The sequence below is a fragment of the Daphnia magna genome, unplaced genomic scaffold, assembly GCF_020631705.1.
Source record: "Daphnia magna isolate NIES unplaced genomic scaffold, ASM2063170v1.1 Dm_contigs074, whole genome shotgun sequence".
Taxonomy (NCBI): domain Eukaryota; kingdom Metazoa; phylum Arthropoda; class Branchiopoda; order Diplostraca; family Daphniidae; genus Daphnia; species Daphnia magna.
The window spans coordinates 339,868-360,459 of NW_025533120.1; the positions used below are offsets into that span (position 1 = coordinate 339,868).

General features: G+C 41.8%; 1 protein-coding gene and 1 pseudogene across 3 annotated transcripts; both read right to left on the reverse strand.

The window, feature by feature from the left end:
• Positions 1-1,060: 1,060 nt before the first annotated feature.
• Positions 1,061-16,053, reverse strand: LOC123477514 (annotated as a pseudogene).
• A 212-nt stretch (positions 16,054-16,265) lies between these two features.
• LOC116927599 (transcriptional regulator ATRX homolog) lies at positions 16,266-20,529 on the reverse strand. Of its 3 annotated transcripts, none has more exons than XM_032934626.2 (12): positions 20,306-20,529; positions 19,938-20,243; positions 19,803-19,874; positions 19,592-19,744; positions 19,274-19,513; positions 18,891-19,185; positions 18,540-18,821; positions 18,075-18,452; positions 17,720-17,991; positions 17,417-17,661; positions 17,286-17,364; positions 16,266-17,216 (listed from the first exon to the last, which is right to left on the reverse strand). In XM_032934626.2, exons 1-12 carry the CDS (start codon positions 20,366-20,368, stop codon positions 16,863-16,865), a joined length of 2,739 nt encoding a protein of 912 aa, XP_032790517.2. In that variant the 5' UTR covers positions 20,369-20,529; the 3' UTR covers positions 16,266-16,862. The 3 variants fall into 3 exon arrangements, with proteins under 3 accessions (XP_032790517.2, XP_045036830.1, XP_045036831.1); XM_045180895.1 differs by having other exon boundaries at positions 17,417-17,664; XM_045180896.1 differs by lacking the exon at positions 20,306-20,529 and having other exon boundaries at positions 17,417-17,664; positions 19,592-19,734; positions 19,938-20,008.
• Positions 20,530-20,592: the final 63 nt, after the last annotated feature.

Below are 20,592 nucleotides of genomic sequence, written 5' to 3' on the forward strand. Positions count from 1 at the left end.
GGAGCAACAACCAAGAATTCAATAGTCAGTTGGAAAGCGACCTTCCAAACCTACCATAAACAACTAATGACAAACCTTTTCAATCTAATTGGGTATTTTTAAATTTATAAATGTATTTAAATAATTAAATAATCAAAATAATTTGTTTGTGTCACTCGTATTTATTTTATGTTGAATTTGAAGAAGACATTTGCTATTTACTCTTAAAATTCACTGAACTTCTTTTTAAAAAGTACTTTTATTTGCATAACAACATTCAACGTTTAAACGTTTCAAATTTAAAACGTTTAAATAATAATAAACAAAAGTTAGAATTCAAATTTGAATTAGGCGCGTCATCAAAATGGCCACCGCAATGGATGTCGGATATATATCTTATAATATACATATTTAAGGACATGTAAATTGGTGGGGGGGATGGTGACTAACCAAAGCAGCGCTATTATGCTCGAAAGATTATATCGTGATTGAACTGCACTTTGCGCGTCATCTATCGTCACATTTTCCCGACAGATAAGCTAATCCTTCTTTACGGTTAGAACGGTAAAATGTGAGCTTTTAACAGAAGGGCAAAACGATTTACGACAACATTCTTCCCGTATAGAAACAAAAAAGAAAGCAGCGTGTCAATGTTCAACAAAATCGCCCAATTATTCAGCGGTTAGGCAATTCAAAAATGCTCTTCCTTATCTCCCCCCTACCGCAATGTCTATAAGTATCGCGCAACACAAATTTCGACGAAAACTTGACACGTTAAACAGATCCCAAATGCAAAAATCATTTACTGCTCTATATTCCGATAGAGTATAGTACTATATAACAATATTTGATGCATTAATACGTGCGCATCTACACACACAAAAAAGGTTAAATACGGCCGGATAAATGTTGCCGATCGCCGAATAAAAAAGAAAGAAAAAAACGACCAGTCTGTTACATATAGCTTACCTTCCGGCTGATTCTCGGGGTCCGGTCCAGAACTATTCACAAAAAAAAAAAAAAGAGGAAGAAAACGGCCGCAAATGATTGAGGCATCAACGTTCGCATCGTTAAACACGTATGAAGAAGAAAGGAGCAGAAGTTTATTTAAAAGGCAACATGACGCTCGACACAAGCGAGCACAATCCAATATATATCCGATAGAATTTAATTCCTGAGACGTCGTCGTTTTCAGTGGAGATGTCCAGATCAATGTAATAGGGCAAGATGGCCACCACGTCGATGATGGACATGACCGATCGCATAAACTTGCATCGGTCCGGAGCGGCGAATAATCTGTTGACAATTTTTTTAAGAAAAAAAAGGAAACATGTTAATCCTTTGATTATATAGACAGCAAGGGGGAGGAGCACAAAATGTGTAATGTGATTAAAGAAAAAAATTGTTTTTCGTGCCTGTACGGAACTGTGTATACCGTCCATTATTGCATAGTTAGTTGGTTGGTTAGTTGTTGTTCCGACAGCTAACACAACGGGGCTCATTCGACAAGAATTTCTTTTTCTACTTTAAGCGTCACAGGACTGTTTACTTTCTACCGAAAACCGCATGCTAATGCTTGGGGTACTTTATATCGGCAAGGACTAACTCTCTTTCCCTTATTAGCCAATTCCTCCTAGTAAAGATTTACCTTGTATACAAGTGCCCTTTGGGTGGCAAAAGCATTTTGCAGTAAAGCGGTGCTCTGGCAGCATCCCAGTAAATGAAGGAGAACACGGAGAGCTACCGGGAGCAGCGTCTGCAAGTTATCGTGTTGCGAAACTACCTATTTATAAATATATCAAATACATTATTTAATTACATAAAATTTCATTTTGGATTTTTGAACCAACCTGCACTATGAGCTCCAACGTGTCGAGAATGGTAAGGCTGGTTTGTGTTGAAAGGTTGCCTTCCATGTAGGTATCCAATTCAACATCCACCCGAGGTTTTTCCCATGCTTCATTGGCCAATTTCCAGGCTGCTGTATCTTTGCGCCATCGCAGCGTCTGTTTGTCAGCGACAGTTACAGATGGATTGGGCGACGGATTTCGTTCTTAAAATAAAAACGAATGATTTTATAAAACGCTATTTACACAAGAATAGAAAAATTAGTATTTAATAGCATTAGCAATAGAAATTTTAACAACCGCTGTACATCCATGCGTTACATATAAATCAAGCATGCCAGCAATCTTCGTTATTTTCACGGTTAGTTTCGACTTTATTTCAGGCAAGTAAAATATGCAATGAGTGTGCAGTGTGCGAAAGCAGACAGCTGCCCACCTGGTGTGGCTTGTGTATGGGCAATTCCCGTGTAGAACTGTGAATTTGCCACTACGCTGTCGCTACCATTTATCGCTGCTCCGCCAATTGTTTGTCACAAAAAAATGTTGATAAAAAATGAATATAGCCGTCTAATAATACGCTCTAAAATGAGAACTTAACTTTTTGAACATCGATTTATGAAAATTATGATTCTAAAATGAATTGAAGAAAAATTGTTGTTGGCTATTACCACGGCGACGTAGAATGAGATCAGAACGGGCAGATCCTTGGCCAAGGATGAGGTCCTCTAAGCGCGATTTGACGATCTCTGTAGTTCGGCCGCCCCTTTGCTGCATGGAACGAAGAATACCGCGTTTTCCACGATATTCAAATCCAGAGACGCAGATAAAAAGCATTTCCAAAAGGCGATGAAGCTTGGCCGGATTTAAATCAGACCACCAATTCCGCAATGGCACTTCTCCAACGTGACGCAAAACCCACAGTAGACAAATCAGCAGGTGACGAGTTGTTTCCGCAGATATTTTTCCTTTCGCCTATCGTAACGAACTTAAGAGAAAATGCGGAAGAAAAAATAATAACGTGTCCGACATACCTGGTCAACCGGAATTCCAGCAATAGCTTGTGCTACAGCGAAGTTCACCGTTGAAGAATCTTGCTCTTCATTGCTCCCTTCGACTAGAGGCCTTCCTGTGTTTCACAATGTTTTGTTTTTTTAATATGTAACTAAAAGTGCATTTTAAAATTGTTTTTGAAAGATTAGTTTGTCAGGTGCGAAACCAAATGAAAACTGTGTACTCCTTAAGCAACAGCTCATCCCCGAACGACCTTACTGTTAATGCAGCGCACTGATCTTTGTCCCAAGAAAGCTTATACTAAGCGACAAATTAAATGATCTGGCGCAAGAATATTTACTTTAATAACAAAGTATTCATAAAAGTATACAATTACCTTTTGTTTCCGAGTTCCAATCAAATAGATGTGGGAGGGCATCAATCAGGACGCCAATTAATGGCAAGTATAAAGTAGCCACCCTGGCTTTGCAAGTTGCATCGGAATATCTCGGATCCCAATCATGGCTTGTCAACAAATTTCGTACTAAATTTGCTGCCCGTGCATGCAAAGCAGGGCTCCTATAGAACGAATAGTAAAATATAAATATAATTTAATCAACAGAAACTTTTAGTTTTACTAACTGCAATTCAAAGACGGCTGCGAGTTCAGAAAGGATCAAGCCGATGAGGAAGTGCTGCTGGCGAAATTCACCAGTTAGCTCGGCAAAGCGTGCTGAGCTAGACACACCAACCAACGTGGAAACAAAAGATGATTGGCTGTTTGATGAAGATACAGATGGTGAAGGTGACGGTGATGAAGCAGTCGAACTGCATAGCGGTGTTGAATAAGGCAAGTTAAGCGCGACGAAGTGCTCGTGGCTGCATATTACGCGCAAGAAGTCCAACTGCTCCGAAATATTTCTTATAATAAAATTTTTCTTTAACTGAAAACAAGAAACACAATTACCTTTAGACTTGCGATGTGCGGAATTTCGTTCTAAAAATTGAAGAAAATTGTTTCGTTACAGTAAAACAGATTCTGAATCATAAAACACATGAATTACTGGGTAAAGTGCCTTGTCTTCTGCCAGCGTACGGATATAGGAACGAATCAGGGAGAAAACAAAAACCTCTGTCCATAACAGAAAGCAAATCATGAAGAAAGAAGGAGAGATGAATGTTCAATAAAAGGGCACTCTGAAAAACAAATGAAATTAAATCAAACGGTTACATTTGTACGAGATTATAACGTATACCTTCGATTCGCCACCATCACGTCGCTGCCTTGATAAAATTTCGGCTGTAACGAGTGAAACTAAACGTCCTATGTCTTCTAGGAAACGCTCCGGAAATCTTTGCTTCCGTGGGCAATCTAGCTTCTGAGTTGAACCCAAGTATTCCACCATACTTTTGACTATCAGCTCAAAAAAGAACCTGTTTGTTTCAGCAGCGATAGATTATATATGGCTAATTTCGATGTTACACTGAATAACGTACCATGCGTTTGAGAATACAACATCTCGAGATGCGTTTGTGGACATGGCCCATAGAAGACCAATTTCTTCGTGAAGAAGTTTACGCTGACTGGGCCAAGCTGTAGATGTAAAATCATTCCCGCTTTTCACATTATTGGCTCTATCAACTCCTTTCAGACAGCTGTTAATTTCAGCATCTAATCCAACGTTTTCAACATTCAGATGAACTTCTGGCTGGCTTATCCTTCTGTTATGCTTCCGTTGTGGAGGTAATGAGAGAGTGCGGTGCTGAGGGGGACAGCAAACGCGGTTTTCTTGTGGAACACATGCTTGAAAATGAACATATGGGGCTAACAAACTATTTCTCCCATGTGGATCATTCAAGTGATCGAGAATTTCCTGGAATTAGTACTCAATTAGCATCGTATCAATGTTTCTCATTATTTCACTTACTGTGAATGTTCCGACGATTGCAACAAAACAATCAAAGGCTACGCCAGCGCATTTGAGCAGCTGGCCATTCAAAAGAGGAGGAGAGACAATCAGGCCAATCAACTTTTCGAGAATCAAAGGAAGAAATTTAACCATTTGTTCGGTTTTTGAATTGTTCAAATCACCAATGCTAACGATTAAGAATTGTGTAAAATAAAGCATATTTATTAGTAGTAATTTGTTTTCTAACCTTTGTTTCAAACTGGCTTCCATATTGGCTTCCCCAATATGAGGTACAATGCGATTCTCTTCCAAGGCAGAACAAATATTTAAAAAGCGATCTAGATGACGATCCTAATGCAAAGCGATTCATGAATGACACGGAGTAACAACAGATAGGTATAAAGTACATACCAAAGTGTGAATTGACGTTACAGCTTCGATGACAATGTTAAAAATCCCTTTATGGTTGTCTACCCAACGCGTCCCCGGTAACATTACTTCAGGATGTATGTAAAGATAGTTTGATGGTGGGGGATCCAACATAACCGGAAGAGAGAATTCTCCAGTTTGTAGGCTGCCGTCTTTAAGCATCGGTAGCCACTACGATACATTAAAAAAAAACGAATAATAATATTATACGACGTGATCCAGATTAATTCATACGATTCATTAATAAAAAGTTATCAAATTTGGATTTTCTTTTTCTTTTTTACCGAGTATCCAACAACAGTCTCTAGAGCTGTTTGCTCAACTTTCCGCTGGCAAGAAACATGGTAAAACGTGAACAGCAGATGATGGCAGTCTTTTAAGTTCGCGGGTAATTTTATTTTTATTTCATCGTAAAAATCAGGACACCTATAAATAAAGTATTGACATGAATAATTGACCTATATTAGTTTAGAATAATTACTTGTTGTGATAAGTGACGGCGGTGAAGTAGTCGGAAGAAAATTCGGCACAAGATGATTTACCAAAAATGACAGGCATTGCGTGGGTTTCTTGTTCCCCACACATAAATTGTATCCTTACTGAAATATTTCGTGCCGATCCTGTTGAAGGTCAATACGATTAATAAAAGTTTCTTTACCAGAAGCAAGAGTAGTAACCTCTGTTCGCGAAGTTCAAATTTTTCGGATAAACATAAAGTAAATTCCTGTATGTGTAAAACGGCGTATAGACCTCTCTGGGTGGAAACTCTATCAGCTCTTTTGTAGGCCTTATTTTGTCGTCTTTCAATAAATCACGTAGTTAATAAAATGGGAAAAAAATATGTAAAAATGTGTCAGCAGGCGTCCATGGACAATTAGTAAATTACCAGGATAAGGATGCAGCTTAGCTAACTCTGGAGTCAATGAACATTTATTTTCTTCGGGACAAGGTGAAACTTCAAGTTTTAATGTTCCTGGTATGCATTTCAACCTTTTCAATGCATTATTAGATCTCCGTAGTTCGTGAAGGTATTTGTACAAATCATCATCTCTAAGCCTATCACCCTCCTATTGAGGGGAGAGCGAAACACGCGGGAAAAAAGAAGCAGAAAGGGAAAGAAAGAAAAAGAAAGACGAAGCAAATAGGAAGAAAAGGGGAAAGAATGGCGGGAAAAAACGGTGTTAATGATTTCACGATAAATCAAGTACATGAATCGAACATGGATCTAGAAATCAAAGAAATTTCGAACCTGTTTGAAGAAACTGGAAACGGTGAGAGTGACGGGTCGAAAGTTATCGAGACTCAACCCAGCTTCATCTCCTGTGGATGACCAACTACTTCGTTTATCGTGGGATCCCGCCGTACCACGTCTTTCCAAGGAACCACGTCGTTCGTGACCAGGACCCCGATCCTGTGTCAACTCCAGTTTTTCTTCGGAATTGATCAAAACTACTAGTGCTATTTTTGCGATCTTTTTTTCCTCAGGTAGACCAGCAAATTAGCAAACACAATCTCTTTAGTATGACAAGACCATTTTTTCTTTACCCAAGCTGTTCGCTCCCGAGGGCGGAACTGCTTCATTTGAGTCACGTTCGTTTGTTTTATCCTTTTCACGGTCACTATTTCCAGCTCCGTGGAGTATGCTGTGTAAATGAATTCCTGTCCACGCAAAGGGCATCCTGTACCTCCCAAGTCTTTCGCAGCACGCTACGGCATTTGCTTTCACCTTTTCTCGGTTCTACGAATCCAGATTGTGTCACAGCTATAGGACTTACTTCTATAGGACGCATAGATTCGTTTTTCCTATACCATACCTTATCGTCTTTAATGTATGGTTCGGTACATTCATTTATATCGCCCTGAAGGACTTTTTCCAGCTTGACAACAAGAAATAGATCCGTTGATGGATATGTTGTACTGAACGTGCAGGAACGCCTCAGGTTGGCTAACATCCTAGGGAATCAATAACAGTTAATAGCTCGGCTTAAACTTCATATTGAATGTGGGGAGGTTACTTGAAAAGGGATATGGGTAGCCAACATATGCTTAATAGAATCCGAATTCAAATCAAAATAAAATTTCTCTGATATTTTTTTCTTCTCTTTGGCATCGTACAACGCCATGGATGCATAAATGGGTTCGATTTCTAGCTCAAGCCTTTAATAAGAAAAATTTGTTAAAAATTTATACAATAATAAATGATCTTGTTTTGTTTGTTTTTTTCGTTTTTTGTTTTTTTATACTGAAGTTGAGTGCATTTCACTAAAATTCGATGCCCCAGATGTTCAATCGGCATATCAGGTTGGCAACGTCTCTCGATGATATCTTCATCATCTTGAGGCGGATATAGTGCAAACAATGTATCCTGAGATTTCAAGACGATAAGTACACTATTAGTCCACAGAATCACTTCTAATATATGAGTCAGAAAAGCGTACCAACTGTAGTTCAGATCTTCGAAGTTTGTTCACATTATCTATTACATCAGGAGCTAAACGGTCTAGAAACCCTGGAAGTGGAGGATCACTAGCTGTTTGCCGCAGATCAAAAGTTGCCCAGCTACCACGTGGGGTATCTGATACAGAGTTTGAGCTACGAATGGAACTAGCCTGTAGATTAAAACTTAGAAAGTAGAATTTATGAACAGAGTAAACTGTAATTCAAATTTCCTATACCTTTGTTGACAAAGAATCTATCAAATTATTTTCATTTTCACTGTTTAAATTGCCATCATTTTCTCCATCAATTTCAAACTCCTGACGAGGGGTAGACGCCAAAGCATTAAGACGACTAGCTGCTTGACGTGCAAGGCTTCCACTGCTATACTCTTGGTATCTATGTTGAACAATCAGCCAACGGTGAAGTATAACAGCGTACACAATCTCTTACATGAGAGTTTAATGTTTCCCTAAAATTAACATTTAGATTAGTTTACGTTTTATCCTTTTATCTCCAGTTAAACTAAAGACAATTGCTCTGGTGGTGTTATTGGTTGTAGAGTCCTCCACCGGTCTTTGGAGGAGATAGATCTGTAGATCATCCAGGGGGAAGCTGAGGACAAGTTTCAAGGGATCTGAGTCACTTGCATGTTCATTCATGACATCCTCATAATCCAATGGTTCAAGCACTTCATTCCATGTGACAGAATGGGCACTCTGTATACTACCAGCATATGAAACGGTTCAGCTTGTTTGGTAGCCATCACTCATTTGACTAGCTGATGACATTGCTCTCCGTACTTCCGATGCATGTTGCCTGAAATAGCGTGATGTTTTGAAACGTTCTTGGAGACAATTTGTGCATTTTGATCAATGAATTACCTAGGAAGTCTCTGGACAAACGGCCGCTGTCCAATAAGGCTAGACGCTTGTGTAAGGAACGGCCAGCCGCGAACCTTTTTACCACCGCCGATTTCACACCTCCGATGTGCGACCTTGGTTCCCACGGAGTACCCTAACCCGAAAACCCTTACCCGGTACCTTTTTACACTTTAGTGTTAAATTTACACTAAAATATTCTCTACCTTTCCCCGTATGTTGAATTAAACTGACCTTGTTTTCCCGTATAAAATGTTTCCCCAAAACCCTGACGAAATCAGTCTTTATCTAGTGCTCGACTCGACAAGTTCTTTTAATTTTGTAAGTGTAAGTGTTTGTGTGAATAAACTGTTTTGTGCCCCGACCCGCCGCGTTCTACTCTACCGCCGCTAGTTGTCACTATGCACACACTGTAAGTCTACCTAAAATTCCCCTCTCTATCTCGTCTTATTCTGGAAGCCCACTCTCACCCGGAGAGTCAAGCTTCACATTGGTGACAGTGAAATTCGAACCCCGAACCCCGTTAGAGACTTGAATTTTCCTATACCTTTCCGGTACCTCAGATAGCGCCACCTTTAATTTTTTCCCACATTGCCAAATATCTATTGATTTTTTACCAATAAGCGCCACTGCTAAAGGAAATTAGAACTTATTCGCCTAAAAAAAGTAAATGGATAATTTTACAAAAGTATTTCGAAGCGCTGGGAAAATAGTTACAGGATTCACGACCAAAAATAAAGTAGCCAGAAAAAATCAGGGTCCTACAAGCGAAATAGTATATTCTCAGATACAGCCACAAATCGCCCCAGATAACGAATCCCCTAGCAATATCAACCTACTAACGGACAACGAAGTAGAAGAGCACAACCTCGTCGATCAGTGGGATAGAATTAGGGAAGAAGAAACAACGCACCTAGAGAGCGACCAATACGGAACACCCCCTTTCGAAATTCTAAGACAAGCTCAAGCACTTATCGCAGAAGATCGTGGTCAGCAGGGAATAGAAAACGAAGCCACACAACTTTTCTTCAACGAGAACCTTACAACACTAAAAACAGACACAACAGGCACCCCAAGCTTTAACAAACAATACGCCGATTTACAACTTGAAGACGTACCAGAAGAAGAGATCTTACACGAACTACTATTTTTGAGGGAACTTAATTGCCAACCTGAACTGTCTTACGAACAAATCAGAAAATCATACCGAGCAGTGATACAGCAGTACGGCGAGCATTTTAATACACCAAAGGAACTTTTCCGATTTTTGAACCTCAGAACATACCTAACTCCGATACCAGAAGCTCTCTACCCAAACCCTTCACCAGTAACCGCAGGTCAGACGGAATCGACCACACTGGCTTCCCGACAAAACCCTAACCTGGAACTAACCAGTTTTAAGGCAGACATACCGCACTCCGTCCTCACACCACACCCGATCCGTGTAACTAGTAGAGGAAACCCCTTTTTAACAAGCCAGAACCAAGAAACTGGGGCAAGAAGCAAAACAACAAGCAGACTAGCAGAAAGAGAGTTAAGATCTTCTACAGTAGCAACACATAGGGAAACGCCGAGAAACGCAGAAAACCTCCCACCTCCGGTTCCAAAGAGAGTATCATTCACCCCTCAATTATCAACGACAACAAGACAGAACACCACAAACACAATGAACTATAACCCGCGCCCTCAAGCCAGTACTAACTCAACCATTCCCGAAGACGACTTGGTAGCAGTATTCCGAGCTTTAACCAGAAATAACTGGTCAACCGACGAAGCCGCAAATTTCGTAGCCACCCTAGTAGGAAACAACACAACCCGAGCAACCAACCCTCCCCAGTATACGTCTACACCGAACCCCACCTTGTGGCAAAATCCGATGAGCAGTGCCATCGCCCCTCCCTGGCAGAACTACCGAACGACGGCATCAACAATGGCCTCTCAACCAAGCTACATGGCCTCAAACACACACCAACCACAGCCTCACTACGGACACCACCAATCGACAATCAGCGAACTCGATATACAAGCAACCCGGCTGCTGACGCAAATTAGCGTATTCTCCACACCAGGAAACAACGCCGACTTCAACTCTTGGCTAAGGCATTTCGAAAATACCTTGGACATTGGCGATTTCGAAGAATCCAAAAAAATTAAATATCTCCGATCCAAACTAGTGGGTCCAGCAGGAGACTTCTTGGAACAGTACCAACTCGATCACCCAGTCGAAGCAACCTGCTATGAAACCCTCAAGCAAGCGCTCAAAGAAAGATTCATGGGAAAAAACATGGAACACAAATACCGAACCTCGTTCAACAGCTGCAAAAGGGAACCTGGAGAATCAATCAGGAACTTCGCACACCGAATCCAGAAACTTGCAAGAGGAGGCTACCCGAACGTAAGCCACGAAGTAATCGAACAGTTGAGCAGGGATAAATTCATGAACGGACTAGCCCCCCAACTTCACGATCGACTATTCTGCAAGGATTTCCCCTCATTCGACCAGATGATCGAGACAGCAGAACGACACGATTCAGCTCTGGAAATCATAAATTCAAGAGAAAACCCAGGCACAGGAGACGCAGCAGGGCCCCTAGCAAGGAAAGAAGACGAAGCAAAGGACATCTCCGACCTCATGAGGGAAGTAATTAGATCGGAACTCGCCAAGAACGCCGAAACGAGGAGACCAGAGCGAAGGGAGCCGAGAAATGGGCAATACGACACGTCCGATAAATTCTGTACATACCACAACATGTACGGACACGACACCAATAACTGTGCAGCGAGGCAATACCAGATGAGACTAGTGTGCGAAATATGCGGACGTAGGGGACACAACCGCAATTCCTGTCGCGCTCCCGGAAACCACCCGTCATCAGGGCAGCAACCTCCAAACAATCCACCGCCGAGGGACTATTATAATCAGCCCCCAAGACCGCAGCAGCAACAAACGCCGCAATACCCACCACCTACTGCAAACAACCCTCCAACAAATAACACCGCAACCGGACAGTTAAACGAGTAACCACCGATAGACATGTCGGGCCAAACGGTGGAAACGATCCTAAGCCCCGCCAATACGTAAGAAGTGTGCAAAATAAAGTCAGACCTCCAAGAATAACACTAAAAGCAGGGGAAGTAACATTCGAAGCCCTTTTCGACAGTGGTGCAGGACAAAGCTTACTAAACAACAATTTATACTCGGCACTCGGTGGAAACGTAGTGAATTTTTCTCCAGAAGTAGCGGTAGAGCTATTTGATATAAATAACAGGCGCTTAAAAACCCTGGGTACAGTAACCCTTCAATTTCAGCTAGTGGACGAAGAAAGTCCCGATCTCCTAGTTCAATCGTTCATCGTAGTGGACGATATTACCGAGAACTGCGTACTAGGTTTAGACGCACTCTACGGTCACAAGTTCATCTTCAACGGCAGTGAGAAGACGATTTATCGGATGAGAAAATCGGATCAACCTACTCATGAGCCCGTTATGATAACTCCGCGCAAAATCACTATTCCTCCATACACAGCCCAAGTGGTGGAGAGCGAACGGGGGGCGGAAAGCTACCCCCGAACATCGCCTGTTCATTTATACCAGCTCCAGAACTCCCGAAGGGAGTCCGCCTTGACCCCTTCGTTTCGAAGAAACAAGGGAATGGATTATTTCGCATCGTCATCATCAACGAGACCGACAAACAAATCACGATACCAGCCTTTCAAGTATTAGGTACAGTAGTCTTCACCGAAGAAAAAACACAGCACACAGTTGCCTCCTGCTCCTACCAAAACACGCCGACTGACCCCAACGTCTTCAACGAAGCCCTGGCAGAAATTCCGAGCAAAGAAAAACAAGCCCTACTAGAGCTCCTCGAAAATCACGCCCATCTGTTTGCTTTCAAAACAGAAGATCTCGGAAAGACAGGACTAGTCAAGCACACGATCGACACGCAAGGCAAAGGACCACTCCGCTCACGGCCCTATCGGAACTCCCCACGACAAAAAGAAGTCGCGGAGGAAATCATCCAAGAACTACTCAGACACAAGATTATACGACCATCTGTTTCTCCTTGGGCATCGCCCATTGTTTTGGTACGGAAAAAATCGGGAGAAGAAAGACTGTGTATCGACTACAGGAAACTAAATTCCATCACGAAAAAAGACTCATTTCCGCTGCCAAGAATCGACGACGTATTGGACCTCCTGCAAGGACAGAAACTATTCTCCACCTTAGATCTCGCTTCAGGGTACTGGCAAATAGAGATGGATGAGCAATCCAAAGAGAAGACTGCTTTTATTGTGGACAATAATTTGTACGAATGGAATAGATTAGCATTTGGGCTAACAAACGCCCCAGGAACATTTCAACGTTTGATGAATTTTGTGTTAACAAGCGTCCTCGGTAAAAGTTGCCTCGTTTACTTAGACGACATTATAGTATTTTCCAAAACCATCGAAGAACACGTTCTGCACCTGCGAGAAATTTTTGGACTATTGGAGAGAGCTAACTTAAAACTCAAGTTATCTAAATGCAAATTCCTGCAAGAGAAGGTAAATTATCTTGGCCACATCATATCAGCCGAAGGAGTAGCCCCCGACCCAACAAAAATTGAAGCAATAGCCAATTACAAACGCCCATGCACCGTGAGAGAACTTCAATCATTTCTAGGGCTAGCCTCATACTACCGTCGGTTCATCGAGAAATTTTCAACCATAGCACACCCCCTGCTAGTACAGTCAAAAGGGCAACCCAAAGATGAGATCAAATGGGGATTGGAGGAGGAAAAAGCCTTTGAAACCCTCAGGAAGAGCCTGATAACAGAACCAGTGCTGTCATACCCGGATTTTGGTAAAGAGTTCATAATCTTCACGGACGCAAGCGATCACGGACTAGGTGCCGTCCTATCTCAAGAAATTGACGGAAAGGACAAGCCAATTGCGTATGCCAGCAGACATCTTAACGACAGTGAAAGAAAATACTCAACGGTAGAAAAAGAAGCAGCAGCCCTGATATTCGGGATAAAACGTTTCAAATATTACCTACAAGACGAACCCTTCGTGATAGTAAGCGATCACCGGCCCCTGCAATGGCTTCAGACCTTCAAGGACGAAACAGGGAGACTAGGAAGATGGTCGATAATGCTCGGTAACCTAAAATACACGGTACGATATCGGCCAGGACGGGTAAACGAAAACGCTGACTTCCTATCACGGATAACCGTGGCAGCCGTGCAAGTGCAGCCCAAAGACGCAGATAGTATAACACAAGAACAGAGGAACGACCCCTTATGCCAAGACATCCAGGCGTACCTAGAAAATGGGCTTTTATGGGAAGAAGATCGACGACAAATGCCAACCTGGGCAAGAGAAATCGAACTATTTACCGTCGAGGATGGCATATTATGCAGGTTGTACACGCCTCACTCCGAAAAGAGGCGACAATTTGTGCAGAAGCAAGTGGTGGTACCAGCATCCTTACGACAGGCGCTAGTGGAAGAATATCACGACTCACCGCTTTCTGGCCACCTCGCTTACCGAAGAACCTGCCAGAGGTTACGTGATAAGTATTATTGGCCAAGCATGCTCGAAGACGTTAAAGAATACTGCCAGAAATGTGAAACGTGCGCTCGACAACGACGATCAGACAACAGAGCGCTTCTACATTCGCTCCAACCCGCCCAAGCCCCATTCGAAACATTAGGACTAGATTTCTTGGGCCCTATTAACCCTACATCCTTCGAAGGAAATAACCACATACTTGTGATAACAGATTACTTTACCAAATGGGCGGAGGTCGTGGCGCTTCCAGACCAAACCGCAGTAACAACATGTAAGGCCCTAGTGGACAAAGTCATAAACTACCATGGCCCTCCTCGGGTAATCATCTCAGACCGTGGCACGAATTTTACATCGGAGCTATTCAACGAACTTTGCAAGGCTCTTCGCATCAAACACTGCACCACCACCGCGTATCATCCACAAACCAATGGATTAACCGAACGTTTCAATAAAACCGTCGTAGAAATGCTAAGAAAGTACATCTCCGAAGGATACGAAGACTGGGAAGACATGTTGGGACACGTAGCATTCGCTTATCGTCATTCAATCAACTCCTCGACGCACGAAACACCGTATTTCCTGAATCATGGACGGGACGCAGTCATGCCTATCGACCGATGGTTACAGCCAACCACCTCCGATCCTATTACACCGCAAGACTACAAGAGCCAAACCATGAAACGCCTCCTTAAGGCTTTTGACCTCGTAAAGGAAAATCTAGAGAGAGCAAGAACCCAGCAAAAGGAACAATACAACAAACGAGCTAAAACGTTCGAATACCAAATAGGGGATAAAGTACTCCTCGACGTACGAACCGTTAAACCCGGGACCAGCCGTAAACTAAATCCCAGATACCAAGGCCCGTATCGAGTGACCAAAATTAACCCGAACCACACAGTGGAGATACAGGCAACACCAGGGACGGCCCCGCAGCTAGTTCACACCAACCGAATAAAACCATTGCTAGAAGCTATGATCTGGAGGGATGACCCCTGTCCCGACTTTGAAGACCTCCGGCTAAATTCCGCAAGACAAGTAATCGAAGAGGAAGAGGAAGAAGAGCTCACACCGGTAGAAGACGACACAGCCGAGTCCTCTTACCCTCTGGAGGCGTTTTCCCTAGACCTCCCGACAGATGAAAATGAAATGAACATCTCAAACCCATTTTTCGGATTCACGCCGCCAGACCAGGGCGACGAAGAGTTGGCACAGCCAGCCAGACCGGAAAGACGCACAGGGCTACGGCCATGGTCATCAATACGCCCGCCAAGAAGATAGTCAAAAAAGTTTTGTCGTGTATACATGTGTCGCATGCTGAAGAAGGAACTGTTAACTATGATCAATATACCCGATTCCCCGAGCGAAACTTCGGGGTACCACTCGTTCGACAGTGAATCCACTCTTCCCCTAAACCCTGCAACATGATTGCGGGACGCAATCTTTCACGGCCGTAAGGTATGTAAGGAACGGCCAGCCGCGAACCTTTTTACCACCGCCGATTTCACACCTCCGATGTGCGACCTTGGTTCCCACGGAGTACCCTAACCCGAAAACCCTTACCCGGTACCTTTTTACACTTTAGTGTTAAATTTACACTAAAATATTCTCTACCTTTCCCCGTATGTTGAATTAAACTGACCTTGTTTTCCCGTATAAAATGTTTCCCCAAAACCCTGACGAAATCAGTCTTTATCTAGTGCTCGACTCGACAAGTTCTTTTAATTTTGTAAGTGTAAGTGTTTGTGTGAATAAACTGTTTTGTGCCCCGACCCGCCGCGTTCTACTCTACCGCCGCTAGTTGTCACTATGCACACACTGTAAGTCTACCTAAAATTCCCCTCTCTATCTCGTCTTATTCTGGAAGCCCACTCTCACCCGGAGAGTCAAGCTTCACACTTGTGAAGGTATAGACATTTTTTGCGGCAGTGAGCAGCAAGCCATTTGGAAAATATTTCAAGTAGAAAAAGAAAAAGAGACTTCGTTGGCGCAAGCAAGCTCGCAAATAACTCTGTGATGAAGTTGGTTTTGTTTAGAACTGTCGAGGAGAGGAAAATTATTTCGTGGCAACACTGGTATTAACCCTGTTTGAACCCCTTCCTTTTACCCCAATGACTACCGGTTTCTGTGTGAATCATTAAAGCATGTTTCTCCGTAGAGAAATATGCTTTAAAGAGTGTGTCAGGAATATCAGTTATAATCGGTGGTTGAAATTGAAATCGGCCCAGTGATCAGTCGCGTGCATATCGTTTAGACTTTTTGAAGCTTTATAAATTCGGCATTAAATACAACCGTTAGAGTTAAAAACATTATAACACATGCTACAAGCTTCCAAAAAATGAACTCGTTTGTTACAGGTTCTGATATTGCAACAGGCAGTGGACATCAGCAGCCATCGAAGGTGATAGTTATTACACAATATTTGTAACCCTTTCACACAGTAAAAAAAAAATTTAATTCCAGAGAAAGCTTTCCCCTGTAAAAGAAGTTAAAAAAACTATAATGCATAAACCAGTTATCAATGGTAGCCCAGTTGCCAAGAAAAGATTTGCTCCAACCATCCCACCAACTCGTGCTAAGAAAACATCTGATTCCTCATCATTGAAGGAAAAGAAACCAATTCAACCGTACGAGGGAATTCCTAGAAGGGAAGGTCATGGAAGGGGGACTAATAATGGAAAGAATAATTTGCATATTTCTCTACGGAGAAACATGCTTTAATGATTCACACAGAAACCGGTAGTCATTGGGGTAAAAGGAAGGGGTTCAAACAGGGTTAATACCAGTGTTGCCACGAAATAATTTTCCTCTCCTCGACAGTTCTAAACAAAACCAACTTCATCACAGAGTTATTTGCGAGCTTGCTTGCGCCAACGAAGTCTCTTTTTCTTTTTCTACTTGAAATATTTTCCAAATGGCTTGCTGCTCACTGTCTTCGAGATATTCTTCAGGACGATTCTGAAGCAAAGAATCGTGTGCTTGGTACCCACCAACCCACTCTTTCAGTCGAACTGCGACTCCAGCCAACAGGTTGTCGTCAAGAAGAGAAGAGTCATCACGCTCTTGTATTGAAGCCGGTAACGAAAACTGGCCATCGGCATTAAATGTATAGAGGTCAGTCAAATCGTTTGAGCCGAAGTAACGATCGATTTGCTCCTCGTCAACAATACGCCTTGATAGTGAGAGTTTGGCTACCTGTGCAAGGGGAACAAAAAACGTCAGCAAGCAGTGCGACGAAAAGAATATTTATTTTTATTTGCTAACCTGGCGATAATAGATTTTTTCTTCCATGGTTCCCTGAGCTACGAAGCAATAAATGTAACACGGCTTCTTTTGTCCTAACCTGCATTTAAAAATTTAATTACGGATGTTATTAGTCAAGACAAATTTCATACCGGTAAACCCGGAAGACACTTTGCAGATCATGTGACGGGTTCCATGACGCATCAAAAATTATGACGCGGTTGGCTCCCACCAGATTTATGCCTATACCGCCAGCTCTAGTTGAGATTATAAACAGACGCGAACGGGGATTTTGGGGGTCATTGAACGCTCGGCACCATTTAAGACGCTGTTCGGAAGACGTGGAGCCATCCAGTCGAAAGTAATCAGTATTGATATTCCACGTGCCGCCAACAACCTTCTAAAAAGATAAATAATAAACGCAAACATCGTGATTGGCAAATTATGACACTTGCCCCATTGGTTTCGTTAGTGCTTCTGATTTGATTTTTGAAATCTTCAATTGCAAGAAACTCTTCTATCAGATCTAGGCTTGTGAGCGACTGGCTGAAGACCAATAATTTATCACCAATCAGCTCGCACTCCCGAAGAATATCCATCAGCAGAACAAATTTTCCACTGTGTTTTATGTTGTTAATTTCGTTTTCTGAGATTAAATCTGACCACCAAGGACTGCTGGACGACGTTAAAGCTTGGTCAACCGGATCTTGCATACACACGTCCTCGCCTTTTTTCAGTGTTTTTGTTTTCGAAGCATTGGTCAAAAATATTAATTTTTAATAAGAAAAAGAGGTAAATCAAGATGTTTACCGAAAATTTGTTCCTCGGTCCTCATGAGGTAATCGTTGTCATCGTCGTTTTTGGCATTTTTTTTCGCCGTTCCTTCACCACTACTGGAAATTTTTGAAACAGCATGTCGAGTTGAGTTCCTAGAATCCGGACGATTACATGCCAAAAGCAAAGCCTTTGGATGAGTCCAAACTCGGGCAAGCTGCTGAAAGTCGCTGAACAATCCAGCACTTTCACCTTGATTTCCGGAGGGTTGGATACTCCCTCCTTTAGTGTGATTTTCCAAATAATAAAGGTAAAGGCGGATTTGGAGCTCCGACATCCTTATGGATACAACATATTCATATTTGGGTGGTAAAAAGGGTGCGAGGACGTTGCTGTCAAAACGCTGAACAATATCTAGCAACAATGAAATTTTATAATGCCAATGAATTAATAAATTTCAATCAACAAATTTGGAAAAAAGTTTTTAAAAAATTAGCTTACTTTCAAGCATCTTATGAAGAATAAGAGCTCGCCGTTTCATGACACGAACATCTTCCGGGGCGGAGTCGACCGCCTGTCCTTTTTCCAACGGCTTTGCAAAACGTTTTCCGAATTCTGCTTTCGTACCCAGTTGTCCAGGCTTAACAAACTGAACCATTGTATAGAATTCGAACAGACTATTTTGAAGAGGTGTGCCAGTTAGCATAATTCGGCGTCGAGTGCAAATCTGATTCATGGCTTTGTAAATTTCAGCATCTTCGTTTTTCAATAAATGTCCTTCATCTGCAACCAGAAAACACGGATGGCAGTTGAACGAAGAGTAACACAGTAGAATAAATATTTAGAAAATACCACAAATAAGTACATCCGGACCCGGATCAACTAAGGCTTGCCGAAATACCTCGTCCTGCTCAGTAAGCTTCTTTTTCTCTTGGGTAAGAATTCGAAATATTTCATACCCCAAAATCAATACTCCTCCGATATTCAGCCATTTTTTTATTTTTGTTTCTCTCGTTTTACTCGTTTTACTGCTAGCTAATTCGCAAACGTTCAGAGTCGTGAATGTGTCACCAGGAAGCCAGATCCTGAACTCGTTTTCCCAGTTTAAGACCGTGCTAAGTGGACACACCACCATTACACGATTTACCTACGTGAAAATTAAAAAGAAAGAATTTATAGAAAAGAAAATATTTTAAATACTATATTATTGATCATAATACAACTATGCTTGTTACCTGACATATAGCATTAGTAAGTACAGTATGGGTCAAAGTTACAACTTGCAAGCTTTTGCCTAAACCCATGCAATGTGCAAGCACACATCCAGCACTTGTGCTGGTTCTGAAACATGCATTCCACATAAACTTTACACCTTCTACTTGGTGGAATTTCAGTTTTTCTGACAACTTCTGATTCACCACCACCTGGTCTTCATTGTGAATTTGACTGTCTCTCTTCAAAATCAGTTGATTACTCTGGAACAGATAAAATTAAAAAATAATAAGTGATACTAGGATCGAAGTCACTTCATTGATTATGATTAAAAATTCGACCTCCAGCTGTGATTCTGGACTTTTGGAATCAGCTGAGCTAGATTGTGGTATCAGTAGTTGGCTTTTTAGCAGTCGGGTTGATAAATTACTATTTTTTAAATCCTCAAATCTGTCAACTGCACTGAGTGCATTCAGAACAGGGTCTAGGGTAGCCTAAATAATAAAGAAATTTTATGTCTGTGATTTTATTGATAGCAGATATTATACTCACTTGATTTTGTAGTTTGGATGCATGCTTTTCCTTTTCCATTGTCACCCCTTGGCCAAATAGACTTCCTTCCATCTAAATAAATAGAAAAAAAAAGTATAACAAAAAAATTACATAATAAGAACAAAACGTAGTCACCTGAACAAGTACTGGTTTTTGATATTGTGCAACTGGTCTGTTGCCATGGTTTACTGGCTGTCTCTGATGGGGCTGCCTCAAATTATTCTTTCCATTATTAGTCCCCCTTCCATGACCTTCCCTTCTAGGAATTCCCTCGTACGGTTGAATTGGTTTCTTTTCCTTCAATGATGAGGAATCAGATGTTTTCTTAGCACGAGTTGGTGGGATGGTTGGAGCAAATCTTTTCTTGGCAACTGGGCTACCATTGATAACTGGTTTATGCATTATAGTTTTTTTAACTTCTTTTACAGGGGAAAGCTTTCTCTGGAATTAAATTTTTTTTTTACTGTGTGAAAGGGTTACAAATATTGTGTAATAACTATCACCTTCGATGGCTGCTGATGTCCACTGCCTGTTGCAATATCAGAACCTGTAACAAACGAGTTCATTTTTTGGAAGCTTGTAGCATGTGTTATAATGTTTTTAACTCTAACGGTTGTATTTAATGCCGAATTTATAAAGCTTCAAAAAGTCTAAACGATATGCACGCGACTGATCACTGGGCCGATTTCAATTTCAACCACCGATTATAACTGATATTCCTGACACACTCTTTAAAGCATATTTCTCTACGGAGAAACATGCTTTAATGATTCACACAGAAACCGGTAGT

Excerpts from the sequence above, each read along its gene's own strand:
- LOC116927599 (XM_045180895.1), bottom strand. The coding sequence starts at position 20,368 with ATGAACTCGTTTGTTACAGGTTCTGATATTGCAACAGGCAGTGGACAT. Across the intron at positions 18,453-18,539 it reads TCTTCATAAGATGCTTGAAA|ATATTGTTCAGCGTTTTGAC; the intron begins GTAAGCTAATTT and ends CATTGTTGCTAG. Across the intron at positions 17,665-17,719 it reads GCACTAACGAAACCAATGGG|AAGGTTGTTGGCGGCACGTG; the intron begins GCAAGTGTCATA and ends TTATCTTTTTAG.